At 40.8% G+C, this 25,328-nt stretch overlaps 4 protein-coding genes across 4 annotated transcripts; 3 read left to right on the top strand and 1 right to left on the bottom strand.

Moving 5' to 3' along the window:
• Positions 1-215: 215 nt before the first annotated feature.
• On the top strand, positions 216-6,575 carry mcm7 (minichromosome maintenance complex component 7). Its single transcript, XM_083915231.1, has 13 exons — positions 216-337; positions 876-1,000; positions 1,140-1,320; positions 1,403-1,540; positions 1,664-1,813; positions 1,914-2,028; positions 2,123-2,254; positions 2,445-2,528; positions 2,806-3,017; positions 3,118-3,383; positions 3,494-3,662; positions 4,811-4,920; positions 6,109-6,575. The coding sequence occupies exons 2-13, from the start codon at positions 921-923 to the stop codon at positions 6,332-6,334; spliced, it is 1,863 nt and encodes a 620-aa protein (XP_083771357.1). The 5' UTR covers positions 216-337; positions 876-920; the 3' UTR covers positions 6,335-6,575.
• A 1,942-nt stretch (positions 6,576-8,517) lies between these two features.
• On the top strand, positions 8,518-11,782 carry and4 (actinodin4). Its single transcript, XM_083915824.1, has 5 exons — positions 8,518-8,565; positions 8,965-9,038; positions 9,134-9,178; positions 9,263-9,423; positions 10,721-11,782. Exons 2-5 carry the CDS (start codon positions 8,984-8,986, stop codon positions 11,531-11,533), a joined length of 1,074 nt encoding a protein of 357 aa, XP_083771950.1. The 5' UTR covers positions 8,518-8,565; positions 8,965-8,983; the 3' UTR covers positions 11,534-11,782.
• Positions 11,783-12,329: 547 nt separating this feature from the next.
• Positions 12,330-19,728, bottom strand: cops6 (COP9 signalosome subunit 6; the record flags this gene model as incomplete). Its single annotated transcript, XM_083915473.1, has 10 exons — positions 12,330-12,790; positions 13,863-13,963; positions 14,211-14,303; positions 15,804-15,918; positions 16,021-16,068; positions 16,173-16,235; positions 16,616-16,704; positions 17,648-17,779; positions 17,911-18,036; positions 19,647-19,728. The coding sequence occupies 10 exons, from the start codon at positions 19,726-19,728 to the stop codon at positions 12,650-12,652; spliced, it is 990 nt and encodes a 329-aa protein (XP_083771599.1). The 3' UTR covers positions 12,330-12,649.
• A 798-nt stretch (positions 19,729-20,526) lies between these two features.
• On the top strand, positions 20,527-23,560 carry LOC310948402 (F-box/LRR-repeat protein 12). The gene is made up of 3 exons (XM_083915519.1): positions 20,527-20,637; positions 20,774-20,849; positions 22,141-23,560. Exons 1-3 carry the CDS (start codon positions 20,537-20,539, stop codon positions 23,203-23,205), a joined length of 1,242 nt encoding a protein of 413 aa, XP_083771645.1. The 5' UTR covers positions 20,527-20,536; the 3' UTR covers positions 23,206-23,560.
• The last annotated feature ends 1,768 nt before the right edge of the window (positions 23,561-25,328 follow it).

Genomic DNA, 25,328 nt, shown 5'->3' with positions numbered 1-25,328 from the left:
TAGAAAATTTCCCAACTCATTGTAAAATGTGTAGGCTGGTGCACATTATAAACTCTGTCACAGCTGCCTATGTTTGTGAAAGTAGCTGTCTTTGATGTGTTCTTGAACCGTATCAGTGAATACAAGGTCGTGTAATGAAGCGGCTTGTCTTATGACTTGTCCATGTGTGCAGGTGGCGCTGGCCCACAGGGAGCAGGTGGCGTTCTCTGTGGATCTGGACGATGTGGCCGAGGAAGACCCCGAGCTGGTTGAGAGCATCTGCGAGAATGCCAAACGTTACACGGACCTGTTCGGTGACGCCGTTCACGAGCTGCTGCCAGAGTACAAAGAAAGAGATGTAAGCGTTTATAAGCCAAGTTGGTCTTGTGTGTGTTTTTTGTCTTTTTAAAACAAAGTTAAAGCATTTTGATTACGTCAGATGTCGTAAATCGTTGAGTTGTTCAGATTCCAGTATTGGAGATGCCGCTGATACGCCCTAAAGTGTTTGTATCAGGGGGTCTATGCACTCATCTCATGGCAGGTAATTAACCCTGGGGAATAAATACTTTAAATTAGTTAAGTTATGCTCTTTTTCAGTTATAACTGGGTGTCAAAATAGATTATAGAAAGTTCTTTGACATTCATTCTCTGTATGTATCTGTTAATGTTTTATAAACCTGAGCCAGGCCATACGATAACAATCATATCACATCCATACAGCTTTAGCAGTATGTAGACGTAAAAATATACTGATACCAGATCTGTTCTCCTCTAATAAATGGGCAGTACAACGATCACAGTATCTGACAATCCCTTTTTATTATTTTAGTTCAAAGCACCAATGTATCTGTGAAATACCCGTTTATTAAATGTGAAAATGCTTTTTGATTTATCAGATTGTTGCCAAGGATTCTTTGGACGTGTACATTGAGCACAGGCTGATGATGGAGCAGAGAGGTCGTGACCCCGCAGACACCAGAGACGCTCGTAACCAATACCCGCCTGAACTCATGAGGAGATTGTAAGTAGAGTCAGGGTTTTAGTTTATCGATAACAGCAGCTGTGGATTTTTTATTTTTTTATTTCAAAATAGTTCAATGATAATGAGTCTTGTATGTGTATTTGCATTTCAATACCTTTCCCATGATGTCCTTCCACAGTGAAATGTACTTTAAGCCTCCGTCCACCGCTAAACCCAAAGTGGTGCGTGATGTCCGAGCGGACAGCATCGGGAATCTGGTGGCAGTTCGAGGTATAGTGACCCGTGCCACTGAAGTCAAACCGATGATGGCTGTCGCTACGTACACGTGTGACCAGTGTGGTGCTGAGACCTATCAACCAGTAAGATTTGTTTTTTAGTCCTGTGACTTTTATATTACACACATTCATCAAGTGTTCCTCTAAAAGTCTTTTTGTCCTTCAGATCCAGTCTCCCACCTTCATGCCCCTCATCATGTGTCCCAGCCAAGACTGTGTCACCAACAAATCCGGAGGTCGTCTCTACCTGCAGACCCGAGGCTCCAAGTTTGTCAAGTTCCAGGAGCTGCGTATTCAGGAACATGTGAGGAACCGTATACATTAAAATGCTCGCTCACCGTCGCCATAACTTGTTGCCCTGAATTTGTTTGTTGCGTTTTTTAGCACGGTTTCTATTTTCTCACGAGTTTCTTCTGTTCTCCCACAGAGTGACCAGGTACCCATCGGCAATATTCCAAGGAGCATGTCGATTTACGCCCGTGGAGAAAACACGCGTCTTGCTCAGCCAGGAGACCACGTGGCCATCAGCGGAGTCTTCCTCCCTCTCCTGCGCACAGGCTTCAGACAGGCCACTCAGGTATGAATGGGGCTTTTAACCTCAATTTAGATGTTTATTGTACATCAGCTGGCCATGGTCCTAAAATGCATCAATTCTGTTTTATTTTTGGTCAATTCAGGGTCTGCTGTCAGAAACTTACCTGGAGGCTCATAGCATCACACTCATGAACAAGTCGGAGGACGATGAGCTCGGCAATGACAATCTGACAGAGGAGGAGCTGCGCAACATCACAGGTGGGTGCTTTTGTCACAGCTGGGCTTCAGTAAAAGTCAGAATATAGTAACCTGTATGAATGCTTCATTCTCGAACTTGTACCATCTGTTACAGAGGAAGGATTTTATGAGAAACTCGCCGGTTCAATAGCACCCGAGATCTACGGACATGAAGATGTGAAGAAGGCTCTGCTCCTGCTGCTGGTCGGAGGGGTCCAACAGGCACCTAAAGGCATGAAAATCAGAGGTGAGCACTGAATCCAGCCCCTTACTCTCTTTCTTAACAATTAATTGACTTATCCCCCTGGAATATAGTGACTCGCATATCACTGACCACGGCTTCCTGTAAATGTGTGCGGCCTTTTTAAAAAACAAAGCATTCATGAAATTTTGTAATAACTGCAATGCTCTCCCTGTTTTGTCTCTTCTCTCTTCAGGCAACATAAACATATGCCTGATGGGAGACCCAGGAGTCGCCAAGTCCCAGCTGCTGTCCTACATTGACCGTCTGGCTCCTCGAAGTGAGTGCAGTCCTGTATCTGGTTTAATATTCTATCCAGTGAGGAATTCTCTTTCCATTAGGGTTTACATGGTAAAATATTAACTTTTGATGTGATTGTCCGACTAGAGACTAGGTTTTTTTTTTTCATGCCAGGCTGTGGACACTGTACTGTTTGATAGTTCGACTCTCCACTTTGAGCGACAAACTGATACCTAGTTTGGCTTCTTAAAAATGAATTGCACACTACTGCCATCCCATCCACGTTTGCTCACTTTGGTCCCGTCTCTCGTCTTCAGGCCAGTACACAACCGGTCGCGGTTCATCTGGCGTCGGTCTGACTGCAGCGGTGATGCGTGACACAGTGACTGGAGAAATGACCCTGGAAGGTGGAGCCTTGGTTCTAGCTGACCAGGGTGTCTGCTGCATCGACGAGTTCGATAAGATGGCGGACGCCGACCGCACAGCCATCCACGAGGTGATGGAGCAGCAGACCATCTCCATCGCTAAGGTAAAGAGAACGCCACCGGTGTTTTTTGTTTTTTTTGCCGAAATATTCTAATCAATCCCCCGCTTCACATCAGAGCTAATGTTTTTCCACTCCTTTCCAGGCCGGCATCATGACCTCCCTCAATGCCCGTTGCTCTATTCTGGCAGCAGCCAACCCCGCCTATGGCCGCTACAACCCCCGGAAGAGCATCGAGCAGAACATTCAACTGCCAGCCGCTCTGCTCTCCCGTTTCGACCTGCTGTGGCTGATGCAGGACAAGCCAGATGCCGACGCTGACTTGCGTCTGGCCCAGCACATTACCTACGTCCACCAGCACTGCCACCAGCCGCCCACTCACTTCACCCCCATCGAAATGAAGCTTATGAGGTGATGATGAAGCTGTTTGTTTAACCCCACCACTCATCCATCCCTCAAACATACCAATGGCGTACTAGGCATTATTGTTGAACACGCATCTGAATTGTGAATCCCTTCAGGCGTTACATCGCCGTGTGTAAGAAGCGGCAGCCCGTGGTGCCCGAGTCGCTGGCTGATTACATCACTGCTGCTTACGTAGAGATGAGGAAAGAAGCAAGAGTCGGCAAGGACACCACCTTCACTTCCGCCCGAACCCTCCTCTCCATCCTCCGTCTGTCCACTGCCCTGGTGAGAACACCTCAACTATAGTGAGCTGTGATTGGCTGGAAGTTTCCTAGGATGCTTGCAATAATTAAAACTGTAGCAGGTGTATCATTTTGTCAGACTTAAACTAGAAGAGAATAGAGTTTTAGCTTTATAAATGCTGTAACTGGTGTCATTTTTTAATTTGAAAGTTACCAATTTAAAGCTGTGGGTTTAATAGTTAACGACTTTGCATAAAGTTTGATGGTCATCCGTGTGTGCCTTCATCGGTAGTTTGGTGTGCGATAAAGTGCTTACAGTGCAGGTAGTGATGATAACCAGGCCTACTGCAGTGTGAGCACTTCTTTCCCACGCTGGACAAAAGATCTGCAGTCTGCCAAACACCAGGGGATAAAGTCGTCATTTTCCTCAACATGACTCAGCAGTAGCAAATCAGATGCATTTGTACATGTATAACAATGTGTTTTGTTCTTTGCTGTCTGAAAAGGCATCAATAGGAAGTGTATTTCCTGAATGAGTGTTTCGTGGTCTGGTGTCATCTCTGCCTCTGGGTGTCAAAAGTGCTGTTTGTGCAGGTAGCAGTCATCCACCTACTGCAAAACCAGCACTTCAGGCAGACAGGTTGGCAATGTGCTGCTCACAGATGTCCACAAGGGGGCGAACTGCTTTCATCCCTCTTTGAATCGCTTGAGTTGTAGATAATCAAGAATGCATTTGTTTGCTCCACACCTGCACATCAACTGATGATCCTCATGAGTGAGCAGCAGAAAAAAAGCTTGGTCTGATCCTGGCCAGCTTTGCAGGGTGGGCAGTCAGCCTGTGTGCGTTAGGTGCAGCTGTGCAAACCCATGCAAAACTGACCATGGCCAGAACTGTCATCGGTATGTAATACATTAAAAAGAAAACTTGATCTTCAAAGTATTCTTTTTAGATTCAATTTCAACCTGGAGAGAGACTAGCTGGTGTTGAGAGGCGGAGACTTGGGCAACTGCCGGCCATCCCAGAGGGCATTGCACTTGTCTCGGTCTGACAGTGCCGGCACAGCGCAGCCTTCGTATTAAATACAGATCTGCTGTCAAACTAAATTTCCACTGTTACTTTTACATGATGTACTTTTACAGAATGTTATTTCCTACTAATCCCCGCTCTTTCCTTTTGTTGCCTTCCTGCAGGCTCGCCTTCGCATGATGGAGACAGTGGAGAAGGAAGACGTCAACGAGGCAATGAGACTGATGGAGATGTCAAAGGATTCACTACAAGCCGACAAGTCCAGCACCACAAGGTTAGTGCTAACTCTTTCTTGAAAGGTGGCATTCTGTAGTGACTAATTGGCCCTATGCTCATAGTCACGGTGGTGTGTTGAACTGTTTTCTGTGTTTCGCTTGCTTCTTTGCACAATTACTCTCTACCGTTTTTATTGATTGTGTTAATCATTCATACTCGAGTTAGGTTTGTGCGTCAAGTTAACGCCCCCTTGGGACATCAGATACCAATACACAAAGTATCTAAATTTAAGCTTTCGAAAAATAAAATAAAAAACACCCAAATGGCTCACGCATTCCTTTAGCTCCAGCTCCAGGTAATAGGCCGACCGGATGTCGACAAACCCAGAACCCTATTTATGAGCTCTCATATGCCCGTAACAGTAGCTGCTGAAGGAAGCTGTTAAACGTCTCTGGGTTTTTATGGAGCTCTTTTCACACACACGTATGTTCACTGAGGCTAGTGATGTGTCGCACCATACTTTTTACAACAATGTGAGGGGGAGAAAAGGCAGGTTTCTTTTTTCTTTTCTTTTTTTAAAATGGCTTCAGATTGACAAGTACTTAGTATCTGAAAGGGGTCAAATCTCATATTTACTGTAACTGTCGCTATAGACCTTTTCAAAGATGTAAACTTAAACATTTTAAATATGTCCTAGTTTATTTCCTGTTGCCGTGTATGTGAATGGCATCAACTGACAGGAAGTTAACAAGGACCAAGGCTGTTGCCTAGCAATGGAATTCCGTTGAAAAGGTCGTTATCCTGACAGCATGAGACAAATGATCTGCGTCCACTTTCCAGCACAGCCCAGTAGTATAACAAAACATAAATTGGAGGTACGAGGATGTCCACACACAGGCTAAGCATACACCCTGTGATGACAAAATTTACACCACACATACCAGACCCCTGTGGACGTGGAAAGTATAATCTCGCCATAACTATCATTTTATCACGTTTTGTCATATCTGCACAAAAACCAGTGTAAAACAGACAACTCATGGGTAATGTGCTGGACAGACATGAGTGCTAGCGATCATATCTAATTCTCTTCATTAGTCCTTTTTTCAAAAAAATCAGTGTAGTAATAATAATAATAATAATAATAATAATACAAGTTCCATTTTAAACACATAATTGACCTTCAACTCTACATCAAAGGAGCAGTTTCGGAGTCTCAAATCAACTCTTAATTCTCTTTGTACAGGACTCAGCGTCCGGCCGACGTCATCTTCTCTCTGGTGCGCGAGCTCTCCACAGAGGGCGTGGCGGGCCGCGGCGGAGCCGGCGGGTTGGTCCGCATGGCTGAAGCGGAACAGCGTTGCGTCTCTCGTGGCTTCACCCCCGCCCAATTCCAGGAGGCGTTGGAGGAGTACGAAGAGCTGAACGTTTGGCAGGTCAACCAGGCTCGCACCCGCATCACTTTTGTCTGAAGAAACCTGCGACACGTCTGCACGCTGTGTTTCAGCCACGTCAAAACTCTGTATTGTGGACTTTCTACAGACTTGTATTGGGGCTCTGCGTTTTTCCTCCTCCAGCTTTTTGTAACACACGTCGAGCAGAACCTGGACATTTTTTATCATCCCAGAATCCCTGCTGTTGGAGATCCATAGCTTTTTTTTTTTATATGTTAAGATTCCTGTTAAAGTAAAATCTCTTGTAAATATGTATGGCTGTGTAGAGATTGTGTAGCATCCGCAGTTTAGAGCTTAAAGTTTATTTCTGACACGGAGCATTTCTGTGCATTTTATACGATGTAATGCAAATCAGGCAAGAATTAACATTGGGCCTTGTGTTGTGACAAATAATTATAATAAACTGATGGTTCAATAATTTGATTTATGCATTTGATTTTCACCCCAGTGTGCACATGAAATAGGATGACGAAAGTTCAAGTGAGCCACAATCGCCTGTGAACACCTGGTGATTGTGGAGCAGCCAGCTTGAAATAATTGCTGCTCTCAGTACATCCTTTAACATGTCATGCTTGTAAAAAAAAAATGCTAACATACAGGGCTGCACCTAACAATTATTTTCATTATTGTTTAGCTTATATATATGGGAAATGTCCACAATTACCTAGAAGCCTGAGGGTATGTCTTGCAATAATAATTGTTGTAGTTTAGAGCTGCAGTGTTATTTCTCATTGATTCATATCAAGATAATATTTCTTAATCATTTGAAGTTCCTAAAGTTTTCGGCTTCAAATTAATTGGTCTAAATCCAAAATTTAAACTCATTCAAGCCTCTAAGTTTCTGAGTTTCTAGAAAGTCTGCGTGTTGTTATAATAGAAAATGGAAGTGTAACAATAATTAACCTGGACCAGTGTCTCAAACTGCTGTTGGGATTTTGAATTTGAGGAAATTTGAACCTGGAAAGTCTGAAAAATCCTTTGTTCAAGAAGGTGTGGAAACCTTAAAGTGTAATTCAGGCGCAAAATCATCCCATGGTCTTTTTCGGCAATTGGATACATCAAATAAGCCATTTTTCCTGTGAAACGACTGTTAACGGAGATATCCGGTAGAGTCACGAACAGCTCGATGTGGCTAACACTGATTAGCTCGGGCCGTAAGGTGAAGGCATTAAAATGTCTTTTTTAACCACTAATACTGCTCAAATTAACACCAGACCTCCACAGTAGCACAAGAGTCTTAACACATAAAATGTAGCACCAACAACGTAGTTGGTGAACCCAGAGTTTATGAGCGTTTTGAAAGATCTACCAACTGGCCCCGGTACCAGCTCCTCTCATAGTAAAGTCCATTCAAGTCGATTACCAAAGTCAATCCAAAAGGAAGGAGCCCATTGATGCTTTGTTTTTATGTGTAGGGACTCTTCTCATGCTACTGCAGAGGTTTGGTGTTATTTTGAGCAATATTAGTGGTTAAAAAAGCTGTTTTAATGTCTTCACCGTACTGCCCCGAGCTAATCAGTGTTTGCCACGTTCAGCTGTTAGCAACTGTCCGGAAAAAACTGGAGTGTAAGTGCCAAAAAAGACCGTGGGATGATTTTGCTCCGGAATTGCACTTAAAGTTAATGAAATGTATGTAGTGGGTTAGTATAACAGCATCCTATAAGAATTCATCCTCAGTTTAATTTTAAGTGCTTAAAAATGTAAAAGTGAACATGTCGAGACAAAAAACATTCTCTTTGTTGTTCCCTAAGTTGATAAACCGCCTTCACAGTCACACAACTGTTAGAAAAGCAGGTGTTCTCTGGGTAAAAATAACAGGCTTTTGGAGCTGAGAGTGTTTTAGAAATCTCTAACAACTCATTATAAATGTACATTTAGGGCCGCGCAGGTCGTCATCTATGATTTAGTGTCTTTTCTGGCTGAAATATTGTGTTCGTAGGCAGCATTTTCCCCCACAGTTGCAGTTGTCCCAGCAGGTGATGCTTTCCTTCCAGACTTAATGGGGGAGTTTCCATTTGAAGTCTGTTCTCTTTATGGCTTTGCTGCTAAAAGTGCAGGCGCTTTATATCCCTAATTGGCGCCAAAGGCCCCACATTAAACAGTATTAAAAGAGAGGTGGAGACTATCTTTGTGTCAAAGTTGGTGGAGTCCTATTGGACAGGAGGTGATGTTTCAGGGGCTCCGACACAGAGATCTGTATTTAACCCACTCGGCCCTGTTGGTGCAGTGAAGACAGCATCCTGATCCAGGTGAGTCAGACACAGTGGGGTGATCTTGGTCATTAGGCATTGAAAGTGCTGGTTAATATAAAGTAAAAACTGTGTTTAATTCAGTTAAATTATATAACTTCATCTCCTGTTGGCTTTGTGTCATAGTTCACACTTTTAGGTTTGTATTTAAAAACTAAGTAGGACAAAAAGTTTCCCTGGAGACAGTTTTTCTTGTGATACTGTGGAACTTTAGTGTTGAAAAAATAATGTAATCTCATGTATGTACCAGAAGTTATCCTTTAAAATGTGTATGTCTTTGGTGTATTAATATAATATAATTTGTTGTAAAAATATTACAAATTCTTTGTCTCACATTAGTATTCAAATAATGTTTTTTGTGAAAACTCACCCTTTTCCTTCACAAATGGGTTTTTTCAGTGAAACACAGGATTTCGAGATGATTTCTTCATCATGGTCGGCAGGGGTGCTCTGCTGTCTGATGTTGCTCCCAGGTCAGTTCAGGTTCTTGTTCGTACAACTGCTTAAACATGAATGTGTCAAAAACATCATTCTCAACATCCATCAAATGATTTGTCTCCTCTCTCAGGCCTGCTGGAGGCCAAATCTTTGTTAAACGCCATGGAGCAGGAAGGTAAGTGTAGTGCAGTGACTAAATAACTGTTATGTATATTAAGTTATGTTTTAAAGGACTGAGCTGCATCTCCTCTGTTAACAGAGATGGTACCCGTCCGTGAGGTCGGTGTTGACTCAGAGAGAGCAAACGGCTTTCTGAGTCACTCCAGACCGAAGCGTAACGCAGACCCCAGGTGGTACAGAGGAAACCCAGACTTCCAGTCTTACTACCGCTACTACAGCAGCATCGGACACACTGAGGGGGTACGTACAGTATATTTGACCTGAGATGTGATACTCTGTGAATGGATAAATGTACACATTCTTACTGTGGGAGACTCCAGTGAGAATCAAATTGTACTAGTATGACTTCCAGAATATTTAGATAAGCAGAAATATATCATAAAGCAGAATCCACGCTGTGTTAATGTGGTGATTCTGGACATTCAGTTTCTACAGAGTCTGAAAATAGTTTTTTGGAAACATTTCATTCAAAATGAATTTATTTGACTTTTGGGCTTCCCTCTGTGAATCAAAAATAACATGCACATATCCCAGTAACTGTCTGTGGTTCCAGTTTGACTTAACGACCCCTTCACTTCACTTTTATCTCTGCAGTACATGACATTACATTCATTTATTATTAATAGAAGTTTATTGAGCATTGACAGATACATTGTACATTGTTTCATATCAAATATAAAATAGATGCCATGCATACAGCATACATTTAGCTGAGCTTTTATCCAAAGTGACTTACAATAAGTGCATTGAACCATGAAGATACTGACCAAAAAGTGCAAGAAACATGCAAGTACATAAAAAATAATCAAACAGCCAAAAAGCTTCCAAGTGCTGCATCTGCTGTTCAGTTACACACACACTAAAATACTTTTACAATGTAAAAAAACCCAAATTTAACATATCTTGAGTAATGTCCAGACAATATATATATATATATATATATATATATTTGCTTCTGTAGTTCTTTTTGGGGAGTGTTTTTTGGATCAGACAGAGAGCTTACAGGAAACAAGGGGGCATAGTTGGGGGATGAAATGTAACGAGACTGGACCCAGGGAGTACTTGGTCCGCATCTTCTGGAAATTTGAATCTTAAACCCCCGCACTGTCTCAACTTTCATCTTCATTTAGCATAGAACACAGCAGACCTCACTTTATCGAATACTAGTCAGAAGACTGGAGTTACAGTTAGAGTTTAAACACCATTTTATGTTTCCTGATACCACTTCCTTAAACTTGCATATTGGCTTACACAGAGTACCACTCTGATACCATTATACATATACTATATTTTAATCAGCTGTATAACATGAACACATACTTGCAGAGAATAAATGCCATAATACTTTCTTTCAAAATCTAGTTTAACAGTCGGTCACAACAGAAAAAGAACATAAAGAAACTAGTTTAAAGTAGATTTTTTCCGGGGCTTCATTACGTGATATCGGATAAGTATCTAAATACATAATATGTATATTCCACATTGATTTATCCTTATTAAAGCCCTTATCTTGTCTGTGTTTTCCACTCCCTCTCAGCTCTATGAGATCGACAAGCTGCGGATGCTCTACCAGCAGATGAGGTACCTGGAGCACACCTATGGCCCCAACGCTTCCTATTTCCAGAGCAAACTGGGAGTGCCGATGATCATGTGTGACCCGGTTACAGACAAGAATTGCAAAGTCGCTGCTGCTCCTCCTCCACCGCCAATGAAAGGGGTCCCAAAGCCCACACCGCCCCCAGCAACCCCTCCTCCTCTCCCTGCCGCTCCAGCCATCTCCCAGGCTGACGTTCTCTACCTGTGCAACAGGAAAGACCCCCTCTGTAAGCCCCACATCGTCTACCTGCCCACTGGCTCTGTGCCTGTGCTCTGCGACCCCCGGTATCACCCCCACTGCACCCCCCAGAAAGCAGCTCCAGCTCCAGTCGCGGTGCCCCAACCTCCTCCTCCTCCACCAAAGAAGTCCGCCCCACCTCCACCTCCTCCAGTGCTCGTCAAGAAGTCTCTCCCAGCCCCTATCCGCACCTTCAAGGGCATGGAGTACGACTGTGACCCCTACTGGGACCCCGACTGCCTGATTGACAACCCACCCAGGCCCATAAAGGGGAAGATCGTGGTTCCCCCACCACCACCACCCCCTCTTCCTGTGGAGGAGGAAAAGAAAGAGGAGCCAGTGGTGGAGGTCCCACCCCCTGCTCCCAAAGAGAAGAAAGTTAGCCTCTACCCCTACCCGTACTTCTACCCTAAGCCCTACGATCCCAGGGATGACCTGTACGACCCGGCCCGCTTCCAGTACCCACAGCCTGCTGCCGCCGCAGATGAGCCTGCAGAGTCAGGCCACAGTCAGTAAAACACCCGGGACGTGTTAGAGGAAAGGTGGTTTTACTTCAAATAAAAGACTTTGATTACAAACGTTGAAAAGTTGAACGTTTTCATATGAGGGATTTTTAACATCTTGCAAATGTACACATCATGGAATACAACCTTTACGAAAGCATTGAATAGTTGCGGTAATTGTTTAAACCTTAGTAAATTGACAACTGTCTTTGTAGTTACCATCACTGTCAAGTAAAAAAAAAGCAGTCTGCTGTCAACTCAAGCATGTAATGCCAATTATTTTTTGACTAATGAGACAATAAAGTGTCACAAAACAGTCTATAATCAGTGAATGAATAGTGTTTTGGCTCTGAATATTCTATTAAAAAGGTGCAAGAAGACAGACGGGAAAGAAAACGTTTGCTCCTCCCAGTGCCACATGGCAGGTAGAAGCAGACCTGTAAAGTGTAAGTGCCAACTTGCAGGCTGGGAGGTCATTATGTCTAGTTCCGCTGCACATTTAATACTCATAAAAATGCTGACTCCTGTTAGACCTCCGACTCTGGAGCTTAAACACCCCCCGCACCCCTTTCCCTGCCGTGTTCCCTGTTTGTTCAAACCTCCAAAGGCAAACGAACAGCAGGAACAACAACTTCAAAAGACGAGCTAACTGCAAACACTCCTGACAAAAAACCTGCAGCGCCACATACCTGACTTTCACAGGCTCGTTTCAAAGCGCAGGTCTAACATTTTTATGAGCTGCATGTTGAGTACAGTTACTATAACCTATCATAATTAAGCTTGGAAAGAAGAGGAGTCAAAGTCCCATGAAAAAAATCAGCAGATCATTTATTACACACAGAAACATGAAACAATAAAACAAACGGGGTAAAATAATATAACGTTCATGTGCAGTGGATTAATTTCTGTGCACATCCAAGAGTTGAGCCATTTTGTACATATCTCTTACTGATTGGTGTAATTAAGTGCTTTTTGATACACTTGTGTTTGAAAATGGTAAACTGGTTTAAGAAGCTACTGTAGAATTTGTTTTAGCGGACTGAAAAAAATCCCAAACAAACCAAAAAGAACAAAACAGTGGAAAAGAAACTGCAGTGCTTGTTTGTCTCTGCTTCGGCTAACTGCCACCTCAAAAGAAGAGTCCTCTCATCCTCCGGCCGATGCCCTGTCTGTCGTACAGGACGTTGAACTTGTTGATGAACTGGTTCATACTGTTGCAGGTCTTGGTGATGGAGCCTAAGTAGGCCATGAGGCCAACATCATTACATTGCTACAGTGAAAAGAAAAATGTAGAGTTATAGAAAGCATTCGCAACAAAGATCGAGAATGTCTTAAAATTAAAAAACTGTGCTTTTAACAAGTCTAATATTTAACAAACACTAAAGGGTTTTTGTAATTATCTGTAATGTACACAAGTTTCATAGAAAGTCACAATTTAGCATGCCAAAAAAGTCATTAGTGATGTTATAGTGGGTCAAAAAAAGTCCTAAAAAGTCATAGTAATCAGTCAGAGTATAATTTGTGAGAAAAGTCAAGAAAAATCATACTATAGTGTCTCCAAAAAAAGAAACAACTTATAGTATAGTATGTTGAATAAAGTTATATATTATAATGTGTCAAAAAAAGTCAAAATCATGCATGTTGAAAAATAGTCATAAAAAAGTCTTAAAAAGTCATAGTATAGTATGTCAAAATATAACATGTCCAAAGAATTCTTAAATCAGTCATAGGCTAGCATATCGATGCTAGTCACAGCATAATATGTTGAAAACAGTCAAACAACGTCAAAGTATAGTATGTCGGAAAAAGTCAAAATAGGTAAATTTATGTCCAAAAATGCTTAGTCATAGGATGGCGTGTCTATGCCAGTCATAGCATAAACCTTTGAGAAAAAAGGTCATAGTAATGTGTCCAAAAGCCGCAAAAAAAAAATCATGTATGTTGAAAAATAGTCATAAAAAAGTCAAAGTAGTATGTAAAAAAAATATATATATAATGTGTCAAAAAAATCAGCTTAAATCAGTGATAAGATAGCGTGTCTATGCCAGTCATAGCATAATTTGTTGAAAAAAGCCAAGAAAAGTCATAGTAATGTGTCCGAAAAAGCAAAAAAAGAAAATCATACTATAGTATGTTGAAGAAGTCACAAAAGCCATGGTAAAGCATGTCAAAGAAAGTCCTTTAAGCCATATTATAGTTGGTGCAAAATGTCAATAAAAGTCATAGTATAGTATGTCAAATAATTTAATACATGCTGCGAAACCCTAATAGTACGAAAATATCACCATGCATTAGGGAGTGGACAAACACTTTGCACATGAAAGTACAACAAACTTGCTCACATCGTAGAAGTCCGTTTTGAATTTTATGGTGCTGAGGACCGGCAATCTGTGGCACAGGGCATTCGCTTCTCGAAGGATCTCGTGGTTAAACGGCACCTCTCCTGCGTTACATGATGACGACGAGGAAAAAAACAAAACAAGTTAAAACACGGTATCAAAACCGGGAGATAAGACGAACGCATCAAACAGAGGCTTGTAATTATGGAGGTGTGTTTGAGGGGCCTCCTTTAATGTTGTAAAAGTGAGAAAAAAAGAGGAAACATCTCATGTAAACCAGCTGTTTTCCAGACTTATTTCCACATTCTTGGCTCTCACAGCCTCAATAAAAAGACCCTGTCGTCCTCTCACCTGATTCCACGGCTTTGACGTACTCTAGAATGATCTTCACCCGGCTGTGGAGCATCTTTATCGCACTGTGCTGGGCTATAAGGTGTTCAGCCACTAAGACAGAAGACAGACGGGATATTACAGTTAAAACCTTTTCAGACATTATGCATTTTTAACCACTGTGTCTGATAACCAGGTCCCAGGACAGCACGTTTTCAGTTTGCACTTTAGCCATCTTCTGTTAAGAATAAATTAAAGAGATTTCTGTTTATTTGGCATTTCATTGTGTTTTCCCCCATTGTTTTCTGCTCTTCTCTTTGAATCTCTGTCTTTAGACAGTCTTATTATTCTGTAAAGAAAACAATTGCTCTTATATGACATATCTCTACAAATAATGTTGAATTCATATGTGCCAGCAAACAAACACATCTACAACAACCCCATTTTACACCAAACTTGTTTTTTGAATGTGGGAAAACTCCACTAAAAACAGGCGATACATTTCTTTCACATATATGCTGGTCTTTTCTTTCTTTTTTCCCCATGCTGTGTCACATTCAACATCCCAAATGTGCTTGAAAACCAGGTTACTAAGTTTTTTCATTTTTTTTTATCCTTCAGTTACTTATTCAATATTTCTTTCAAACTCAGCGTTGAACAGTTTGGAACAATGTTGGACGGAATTCGTGGGAGATTACGAAGAGTCGCAAAAGTTACCGACGGAGGCATCAAGTGTCATAGCATCACACCAGAAAAGGGCCGTGTGCCCACCCGGGTGTCACGTTTCCATCACTGCTGATCGGAGCCGGAGCTGATAAATAACGGTGACTACTGCAGAGTCTTTTTTCCTGGGAATGAATGCCGATTATAACCTTTCCCACTAAAGACGCATACCAGATGCTAGTGGGGATTGGCAGGTTTTTGTCCAGTGGGAAATGTGTTTAATTCTAAAGACCAATGTGCAAGGGATAAGAGAGCATGCTTCATATTAAGAAGTCTTCCCTTCACACATTAACGTGAATGATTTATATATTTTTCTCTTAGAAATATTAATTCTATGTGTTTGAGTTAGATCTATATAGCATAAAGATCTGAAACCAGTATTATTTTTTCTTACCACAGGTAAGAGACACCACACTTTCACAGAGAGAAATTAATTTACAATTGTACCCTAAACACCTGCAGAAATCAATCCTTTGTGTACGGGGGTTTATTTTACTAAGTACATCTTAAAAAACAAGATAGTCCATTACAGCCCAGAGCTAGGACCAATCTTCTGCTGCCTTTTTAATCTTTAGATTTGAATGCAGGGTCTTTTCATATTCTGCTCAAAAATATGCAGCACAAAGTAGTCCGATCATTGTTCTGGAGTTGCGCTAATGTTAAATGTAAGAAAATCCACCAGTATCTCAGTAGGTACTGCAACAACAACTACTACATTTGGATTCATCATAATGTGAGATAAGAACTGAGATAATGTCTTTTATAGATTACCGTTAACACCCTAACTCTTTATAAAAGTAACCTTAAAAACAGGACACTGGAGGGCATGTAAACTCACAACCTGTGTTTTACCTTCAAAAAGGTAAGAACATTAACAACAGCCTCTCTTACCTGTTGAGTCTTCCCCTGTTCCGGTGGCTGTCATTCGAGCTACGTGGTCGACACCAATTCTCTCGGCTTCCTCTGTAGCCAGAGTGTACGTGAGCTCAGCAAACAACATCGTAGCCTATATTAAAGAAAAACAAAACAATAAGACCAGATCAAACAAGTATCCATGGGAAGCTGGGTCACTGCTGCAGGAAAGGATAAGTAGATGATATGAAATTACCTCGCCATTGATGATGTCAATCACGGATTCATAAACACTAACAGGAAGCTGAAAGAGAAAAGGACACATTGTTTAAAGCAGCTGTATCTAAATACGCAAACTGCTGCGTTATCTCAATCTTTAAGTGAAAATGCAGAGGAAGAGGAACTCACATCGGTGTGTTTGGTCAGTGGGTTGAGCTTGAGGAAAAGAGGGCTCTCAATAATCTCACACACCTGAAAGAGAAGAGTGAAATAACAGTAAGGTAACGTACGGCACCAATCTGGAATAACGATCGCACTAAAAAGATGATTTTACTAGTTGGTCATATGATGATGGCACGGTGTGTTGTTTTTGTAAGAGGACATTGGGTTGGAATGTGTGGACATGATTTACGCAGTTGTCGAGCATAAATCATTAACAAAACATGCTAGAATCTCTGCAATATTAATGCAATTGCTCTGCTTTCAAAGTAAAATTTGTAGCTTCGGTATCGGACCAATCGAGGTTGATGCAGGACAGCCATGCTTTGAGTTTTAAATAAGAAGTTAAAGATTTTCATCTTCTGCTTTGATTCAGATTTACTATACATATTGCTCCTTTAACCTTTGCCTACCTGCTTGTGAATGTGGATGTCTGACGCGTCAGGGGGGCCACCTGTGGTGTACCAGCCCAAGAACTCCATCTCCTTAAAGACCTGTTTGACTGAGAGACAAAAGGAAATGTTACAGCAAGCACATGACTTTGCGTATTTACCACTTTTGACTAATGAATAATCATTTATCAACAACTGGATCTAATGTTGCCATCCCTTGGTGAAGCAATCAGACTCTGATATTTCTTTAAAAGGATTTGGAGGGGGGAGAACACATTTGTTACTAAAACACAAGCGCAGAAAGCGAGTAACTTTTCCCCAACATGGCCGTGACATATTTCCATTAGAGTGAAAAATGTGGCCGCTCGGAAAGTTGCAGGGCGCGCCCTCTCAAATGTCCGTTCACTCGCCGTGTTTCAATTACAGAAAAAAGGCCTGAGAGGGATTTGCGAGACTCCGGAGGTGACGTATCACTCTAAATGGGTTTCAGTCGCAGGTGATCTGATCAGTGATACAGCGTCGCCTTCTTCCTCAAGAAATACAGAATAGTTGTGGTTTGATATAAGGTGGCCCGAATGATTCACAACGTCAACTTATGTACAAGTAACATGAAAGAAAACACTCCACCTTAAAATTTTGAGGCGCAGTAAAAGTGTTTGTTGACAGACAGGCTTGCACCCTGCTTGCAGTACGGTGTGTGTCAGAGTGTGTGTGTGTGTGTGTAACCCGGTCACAAGCCAGTGCACTGCGCTCATTCTACTACACCACTGGATGAGGGTCTACTCTACTTTGCCGTGTTGTTGTGGTGTCTGTGCTATCACACGTCACACCCCGCTTGGCGTTATATCCAATCAGCAACCAGAATTCTCTCAGGGGTTTGAGTGGCCACCTGCTCTCCCACAGGTCCAAAAACAACTCACATGCAAATTAGGGGCTTTCGGCGACAAAGACCCGCCTCATTCAGGTATTCAACCATAGTGGAAATGCACCTATAATCGCTGGCATTTCATAAAAGGAGAAACTTTCCAGCTTTCACACATAGAAACCACTTACATTGTTCCTCCTTGGTGTAGTAGTACTCCTTGTCAATATGCACCCGGTCATCTATGGTATGAGACAGCAACTCAAAGGAGTTCATCACCTCAATGTTTCTCCCCTCCTGCTTTCCGATCAGGGCGCCGATCACTGAGGAGGAGAAAACACCCAATCAATAGCTAAAAACATGTGTCATTTCGCATTACACAGAATATGAGACATATTGTACATTAAATCATGGCTTATGTGTCATCGTTCTTGCATAGCGCTGTCGTACATACCCTGCATGGGCCGTCCCTCTTGTGAGCGGATGCGTATCCAGTGGTCAGATATGTTGAGGATAACCAGAGGGTGTAAGGCCACAGAAACACTTCCGGTGACCCCTGCAGCCATAACGCTGGGGCTAGCTACAGTCACAGAAGAGACGCAGAAAAGAGGGGCTTTTACACTACAGCAACTACTGGTTAGTTTATTGAACACGTCACCTTGAGTTCTGGAAACTTGTGAAACACATTTTTCACAATTCATTTACAGTTCATACAGGTTTGATCAGTAAATCAGGAAAAATAATCACATGTTTCTATAATGAACATAACTGATATTTGAAGATAGCTATTGCAAAACACAGCACAATCATTTCCCAATATGACAAGTAGGGATTCAGCGATGTGGGTGTCATACCAATTCAATTTAACAACAATGGAGCCAGACAATAAACCAGAAAGCTGATATAAGCTATGTCTGAATCGACATTATAGAAAAAAATTTGTTTATGTTACGCAACTATGTCAAAAACAAAATATTAGCCGATATATTATTATCTGAAGTTTTTAACTATCAAATATCTTATCTCATATACTGGCTTTAAAAAATAATTATTAACAAGGCTCAACTTACAACCATAAACATTTGATAACTCTCTATTTAATTTACCTATTATTTGTTATTTTTTATTCTAAATTCTGAATTAATTTATATTTTGAGTACTGGCATAAATCAATAGGTACTGTATATAGTTTTTGATTAAATTATATATATGCAAGAAATTATGATATTATAATTATTTAATCAGTATAATATTTGATACGAATAGAATTGTACTTTGAAAGACACTACTTAAATTGAGGTAAATTGGTTGGTTTAAATAAAATAGATGGATAATTACTTTATTCATCCCCGATGTAAAATTATTTTGTTGCAGCAATCTGGTACAACTGAATATGATACAATACAATAGAATAAAAATAAGATAAAATAAAGAAGAGCTCAAATAAATTTAAAAAAATATGACAGGAAACTTAACTAAATCGTAATGAATTAGGGAGAAGGGGGGATTAAATAATTAAAGAAAAAAGGGAAGAAAATTAATGTTATTCATGTATTTCTATGTTTTCTAGTTGTGGTAATAATATTGTCTGTATGAACTTTTCTGTTTTTCTTGCATGTTTGACATTAAAGTTCAATGAAAATAAATAGAAAAATATGTAGAGTAGTTATGTATTCAAAGCTTACATCTTGTCATTAATTATAACAATGAAAATTACTTATTCTCATTACTTTAATCTGTATTCAGACAGCTGTTGACAGTTGAAACAGTAAGACAATAAAGAGGTCTTATATTATGATAAAAATGTATTTGATTTTACATCTTGAATGATAGCGATAGGCCGATATAGTTGTTCATGGAGACCAGCCATATGTGCGATTGTGTTGTTGTTGTTATAACTAGTCAGTTTGTCTTTCTTCTCATGACAGTCGTGGGTTAGCATCCCTGATGGTAACTGTAGTAAGAGAGCAGTAATGTTTATAATAAGACCCAATTGATGAATCTGTTGACAGCTTTATATCAGCAGTTAACCCGCTTATGTCAGCGAGCTCGCTACCTTAGCATCTCTAACACCACTAATTCATCACTCACACCCATCTATAACACAAAGGTACGACACAGGCAACCCTCCGCACACAGGTTGGTGTTTAAAATCAGGCATAAATGATGAGATAAGTGAGAAACACTCGCCTGCCCCATCAACTTCCATTCCTCCGCCATTGCTGGTCGCCATCTTGTCCGGTTGACCGCGCATGCGCACTGGGCTGTTCATCAAAAACGAACGTTCGGTGGCAATAACGCGTCATCGAAAACGGTAAGATGCTCCATATTTAATGTTTTCATTTCAATTTCATTTATTTTTAATTATTTAATGAGCCCTGATATGTTTTATGTTGTAATTTTTTTGACATTTTCTTTTGTAGTTTAAATAAAATGTTTAAAAACACTACACACATAATAGGGTCCTAAATTAAGTATTTACAGAAAGCAAGACTGGTAAAGACTCGTACTTTTCTAAAATTGTTTTTATTTTATGGTTTTTTTTTAAATAATCAATATTGAACATCACTTTTATTACATGTTCCAGAGTCAAACACAATACCAAAAATGTATTTACAAATGTAGAAATAATAATAAAAGCTAAATGTATGTGGGTCTTCTAAACTAAACTAGGGGAGTAAATTGGAATTACTTAAATAATCTAATAGTTTATTTTTTAGTTTTAAGTTATCGATAGTGGCCAAATATGATCCCAAATCAAATACAAATAAAAATATAAAAGGAGGGTAGTTTGTTAAGCCAAATCATTTTATGGAGATATCATTTTGCTAAGATGGTGATCTCATCCACCGAATATTTGGGATTTAAGGAATAAGTAATAAATCCATCTTTGTTAGGATTGCATTTTTTACAAAACATTTACAAAGGTTAATCTGTAAAACATGTTTTTGTGGATGTAGGCCGCACCGGGCCGCACAGGCGGCGGGCGGCTGTTTCCTGGGGACTGCTGATGTAGGCGCAACCTGTGTGCGTCGGGATATCAGTCCGTGTGCGAGGGTTGAAATAGTTTTGTTTACAAAATGGATGAATTTAAAGCCTGTGACCTGGACTACTTTCCAGAAAACATTTTAATTGACGTGTTGTCGTATTTGAGCGTACGAGAGCTGGTCAGAGCCGGGAGGTAATTGAATATTTCACTCTGCTGACAGTGTTTGACCAGTTATTCGTCTGGTGAACAACACTGTGTCCAGATTTGCCTTTGTTGTGACTTATGTCACATGATGAAGTTATTTGTTGTGTTTCACGTTGTTTTTCAGAGTGTGTAAGAGATGGAAACGCCTTGTTAAAGACCAAAGACTGTGGAGACTTGTCGATCTGACTGCATGGAAAGGGGTGAGAATGTGACTGGCGATGTGGTTTCACCTTATTTCTGTGTCTGTTTATTTTCATGCAGTGAGTGTATAGTGTTTATTTTTATTAGGGGAACATAGACACATGAGGAAATCTAATTAAATAACCGCTCAACACAATTGTTGATCCATGAACATCATATGTACCAGCAACATTTGAAGGTATAGCAATTACTTTACTAAGAAAGGCTGAGAATCAATGTTCAACTCTCTGAATTTGAACATGCACATCAAATCAACGAGGAAGTCTGAATGCCACTGTCTTAATAACATAGAAGAATAACAGGACTCATCACTAGGCATGACTTGGACGTAAGCTTTCTTTAAATGCTGCTATTAAAATATTCATTATTGCAATTTCCAGGCTTCTGAGACAAAGTAAATAAATTTATGTGCACCAAGAATCGATCTCTCAGAGTCTTACGGAGCCATTTAATGGAGAATTCATAGTATATCATAGGAAATCATACGTACGTACCATACAAGAGACCTTGAAGAGTACTAAACACATTACTTCAATACTCAAGGCTCTGCACTGGCTTCCAGTGTGTCATGGAATAAAATATAAAGTACAGATACATCAAATGTTTCTCTGACAGTCTTTACCATATTAACCCACTTGGCCTCTCAGGTCACCTGTCACCAGTCTGCTGTGTTTCCAGGGTCCTGGCAAAACAGGGAGAAGCAGCGTCTAGTTACTAAGTTTCACAAAGAAGAATAACAATAAAGTAACATGGCTTACTAGACAGAAAAAAAACATTTTATGTTCTCTATCTTTGACTGAACCTTTTGCACTCATCACTTTGAATCTTGCATTTATTTACCTAGCTACCATTTATTTCAATAATTCAACTTTTCAGAATCAGAAATACTTAAAAAATCCCAGGGGGAAATTATTTTTGCTACAAAACTCCAGATATACAAACAACAAATATTATACAGACAACATATATCAGAAAAACTTTTAAGAAATATATACAAGATCAAAAATACCAGACTAATGCGCAATTGCCATTTTGAGTTTCTTTTTAAGTGGGTTCTAACATCTCAATCTGCTTTCTAATGTTGTATGTTGTATTCCCTTCTCAATGTTTTAATGCATTATGTGAAACACTTTGAATGTGTATGAAATGTCCTTTATAAATAAACATGTCTTGCCATAAGCATCTGTTGAAGTAAATTCACATGGGGTCTGTATGTCTGTACTATTACTGACAAACCGTATTTTGCCTCCCATCCCCACCCTCAACATCTGCATTGGCTTTGTGTGTTAGGTGACGTCCCGTATACTTTGGCTCCTGCTGCGTCAGTACCTGGGTTGTGGATTAAGGAGCCTACGGTTGCGTGGTTTACTGCTTTCTGCTCGAGGGGGCACCTTTCTCTCTGAGTCTTGGCTCAAAGCGTTGTCCTCAAAGTGTCCTCGCCTGAGTAAGCTCTATCTTCTGCACACGGACCTGAGAAGTCTGCCTAGTTGCCAGCTCCTACCTCCGTCTTTGCAGGTGCTGGAGCTGCGTGGGTGTGAGCTGCCTCGTGAATTTTTCAACCAGACTCCTGCTTCACCTGCTCTAGCCCAAGAAAGAGCAGAAGCCACATCGAGTGTTGGTACTCAACAGCAAGGAAGGGACCGGAAAGGAAAAGGGCTTGGCTCTCCATCGGGTATTGGTATTGGGAGGTTGGTCCTAAACAACGTGCCCTCTTTCACAGACCAGCATTTGCAGAGTCTGACATCATGGGAGAAACTCAGTCGATTGGAGCTGCGCGACACCTTTCGTGTGACAGCTAACGGGCTCAGGAGCTGTGCCGCCAAGGATGGCGTCTGTGGCGTGGAAGGGCTTTCCAGGCTCAAGTTTCTGGAAATAGGCATCACTGGGCGGCAAGGCTACCAGTTACAGATGGCCTCCCTCGGGCTTGGGGCAGGATGGCTCGGACTGGAGGAACTGAGTCTGGGGGGTAAGGAGGTGGGGCCAGGTTTACTCTGTGCCAGCCGCCTGAAGGACCTGAAGTGTCTGTGCCTGTGGGCCTGCACGCTCAGTGAGATGCAGATAGTACGGAGCTGCAGGATGCTCCGTGGGCTCCGCCAGCTGGAGTTTTTGGATGTCACCTTCCAGCCTCGACAGTGTCCACCGGTAGAGGAGGGGGAGGGTGAAGGTGGTGGTGATGGAGAAGAAGAAGAAGAGCAGGACAATGAGGAAGCTGCAGTTGGAGATAACAGCAGTGATGACAACAGGGCACTAGACATGAATAATCCCATTCCAAGTTTACGTCGCTCACTGGCTGTCATGCTGCCATCCTGCACACTAGTTTTCACCAACTGCTCTGTTCAGATCAATGCAGACTAATTTAGGTGTCTACTACTGCTGTATTCAAGTGTCCAACATAGATAACAACAACCTCTTTGACACAGGCATATGCCATTTCATGTAGCATTATAGATATAATGAATGACTTAGTCCACCTTGTCTTCTCTTCCATGCTTTTAAGACTGTTTTCCCCCTAAATAGTTTTTTTGAACTGCCTGTCAACCTTAATAGCCAGAGAAGGAAAACAAGTTTTCAACAGCGCAATTAAAGATTGTTGGCTTCTAGATTAGCAAAATGTTACATATGAATCAGGGCCATACTTTTGCTCAGTATACTTATATGTGCTTAGTTTTGAAACATTTTTTCTTCCAACTTGGATAAAAGCTTACTTTTAATGGGGCTATATATTGTGATATAGTACATTTTTTATGGCAAAGTAAATGAGAAACTCTTAATGGGTTAAAAAAACAGACACGGATGTGTTTGCCAATTCAACCAATCACAAAATACAACGACAAATTAAGATACTTCATCACATTGATGAAAAAAAAATCCTCTTTCCACATAGCAGTCTTGCTCTTTGATTTGCAACATTACCTCAAAGAACCCATACATGTTAAAAGTCAGAGCTACCAGATTAAATACAGTCTTGTCGATAGACACATTTATATCGCCTCACAGTATATATCATAACACCATTCTGCTTTAACCACTGGCTTCAAGGTAAATCAGTGGGCAGTCTCATTTGAAAATGCATTGCTCACATGTGGATAAAAAAATACATTTTTAGCATACTCTTTTAATCTCAATCACAGTTTTAGAAAAATGGAACTGTCACTACTAAAGACATAAGCAGGTGTCGGCTTCAACGGCAGAGAACTGAAACGCACTGCCGGCAATGATCCACCTGTTTCCTGTCCCTTCACTCCTTTTCAACAATGTAATGTTCAGAAAATACAATACAAGCAGATGTTTGGTTTTGGTGTTACAGAAAAAACAGCAAAACCTATATAAATTAATGTTTATCAAGTCTGAATTCTTCCTTACTTGAAATGCTATTTGGAAATGTCTGTTTATTGTATTAATAAGAAAAAAAGATGGAATATCTGATCATTGACATGACTAGTGTTGTTGCATTATAATTTTAGCCTTCTTTCAAATTATAAATGAGATTTCTTTTGAATAAACCTATTTTGAACAAATACATCTTTAAGTACAATTTGTCTTTTCTTGTATTAGTTAATCGCATCATTCTATATAAAACTTCAGTCCAGAAAAAAAAAATCCAGTGGTTAATCAACAAGCATGCACATATCAGCTTAACTCATTGTTTCAATTCAAGTGTATTTACAGTGCCAATTCATTAATTAACGTTATTATCGTCAAAAATATGACAATTATAATTATAGTGGTAAATATGAGCAATGGTGAGTAGTGGTACAGCTGTGAAACAATGAGATATTACATGTTGTTTTTATAATTAATATTTTTGATACAACTTTTATAATTTATATAACTAATGATAGTATACATGAGTAATGGTAATAACAGCAGCAGGAAAAGTCATGCAGGCACCACCACGATCGGCAGAGACCTGTGAGACAACAAAGCACAAACAACTCCGGGGAGGAAGTTGAATTAGTAACATGCATTTATGAGGCATGGATGATACAGAAAGAGAGGAGAGAAGCTCAGAGTATCAGGAACAGGATGATCCCCCTCACAATAATAACTGCTAGTTGCAGCTCTAGATGTTGCTGAGACACCACCTCAAGCGCGCGCCCCCCCCCCCCCCCCTCAAAAAAAAACAGCACAACAATACATCCATGAACAGGAAGCAGAAACAGAGGGGCCATGGGGGAGGAGCTCAATCCTTCTGAACCTTTGTGTTAAATAAGCTTTCAAAAAAAATAATGAGAACCATATTTGTTCCGTCTTATTACAGAAACGAAAAAGGTGACACTATTAAGTTCATTTGGCATGGTTTAAACAAAGAATAAACAGACAACACATAAGTAAAAAAAAGAAGGGCGGGTCGCTCTGGTTTGCACCAATCACAATCGTTCTCTTGCAACAAGTCTGGCCAATAGGAGCCGTCTGTGTGTGACGCACCCGACCAATCGGGTTCGAGAAGGGTAGCTTTTGAAAACGTTGGCGGCCGG

This window comes from Echiichthys vipera (genome assembly GCF_963691815.1).
Source record: "Echiichthys vipera genome assembly, chromosome: 6".
In the NCBI taxonomy this organism is placed as follows: domain Eukaryota; kingdom Metazoa; phylum Chordata; class Actinopteri; order Perciformes; family Trachinidae; genus Echiichthys; species Echiichthys vipera.
The sequence above is the reverse complement of the archived record's forward strand: the minus strand, read 5'-3'. Positions and strand labels throughout refer to the sequence as shown.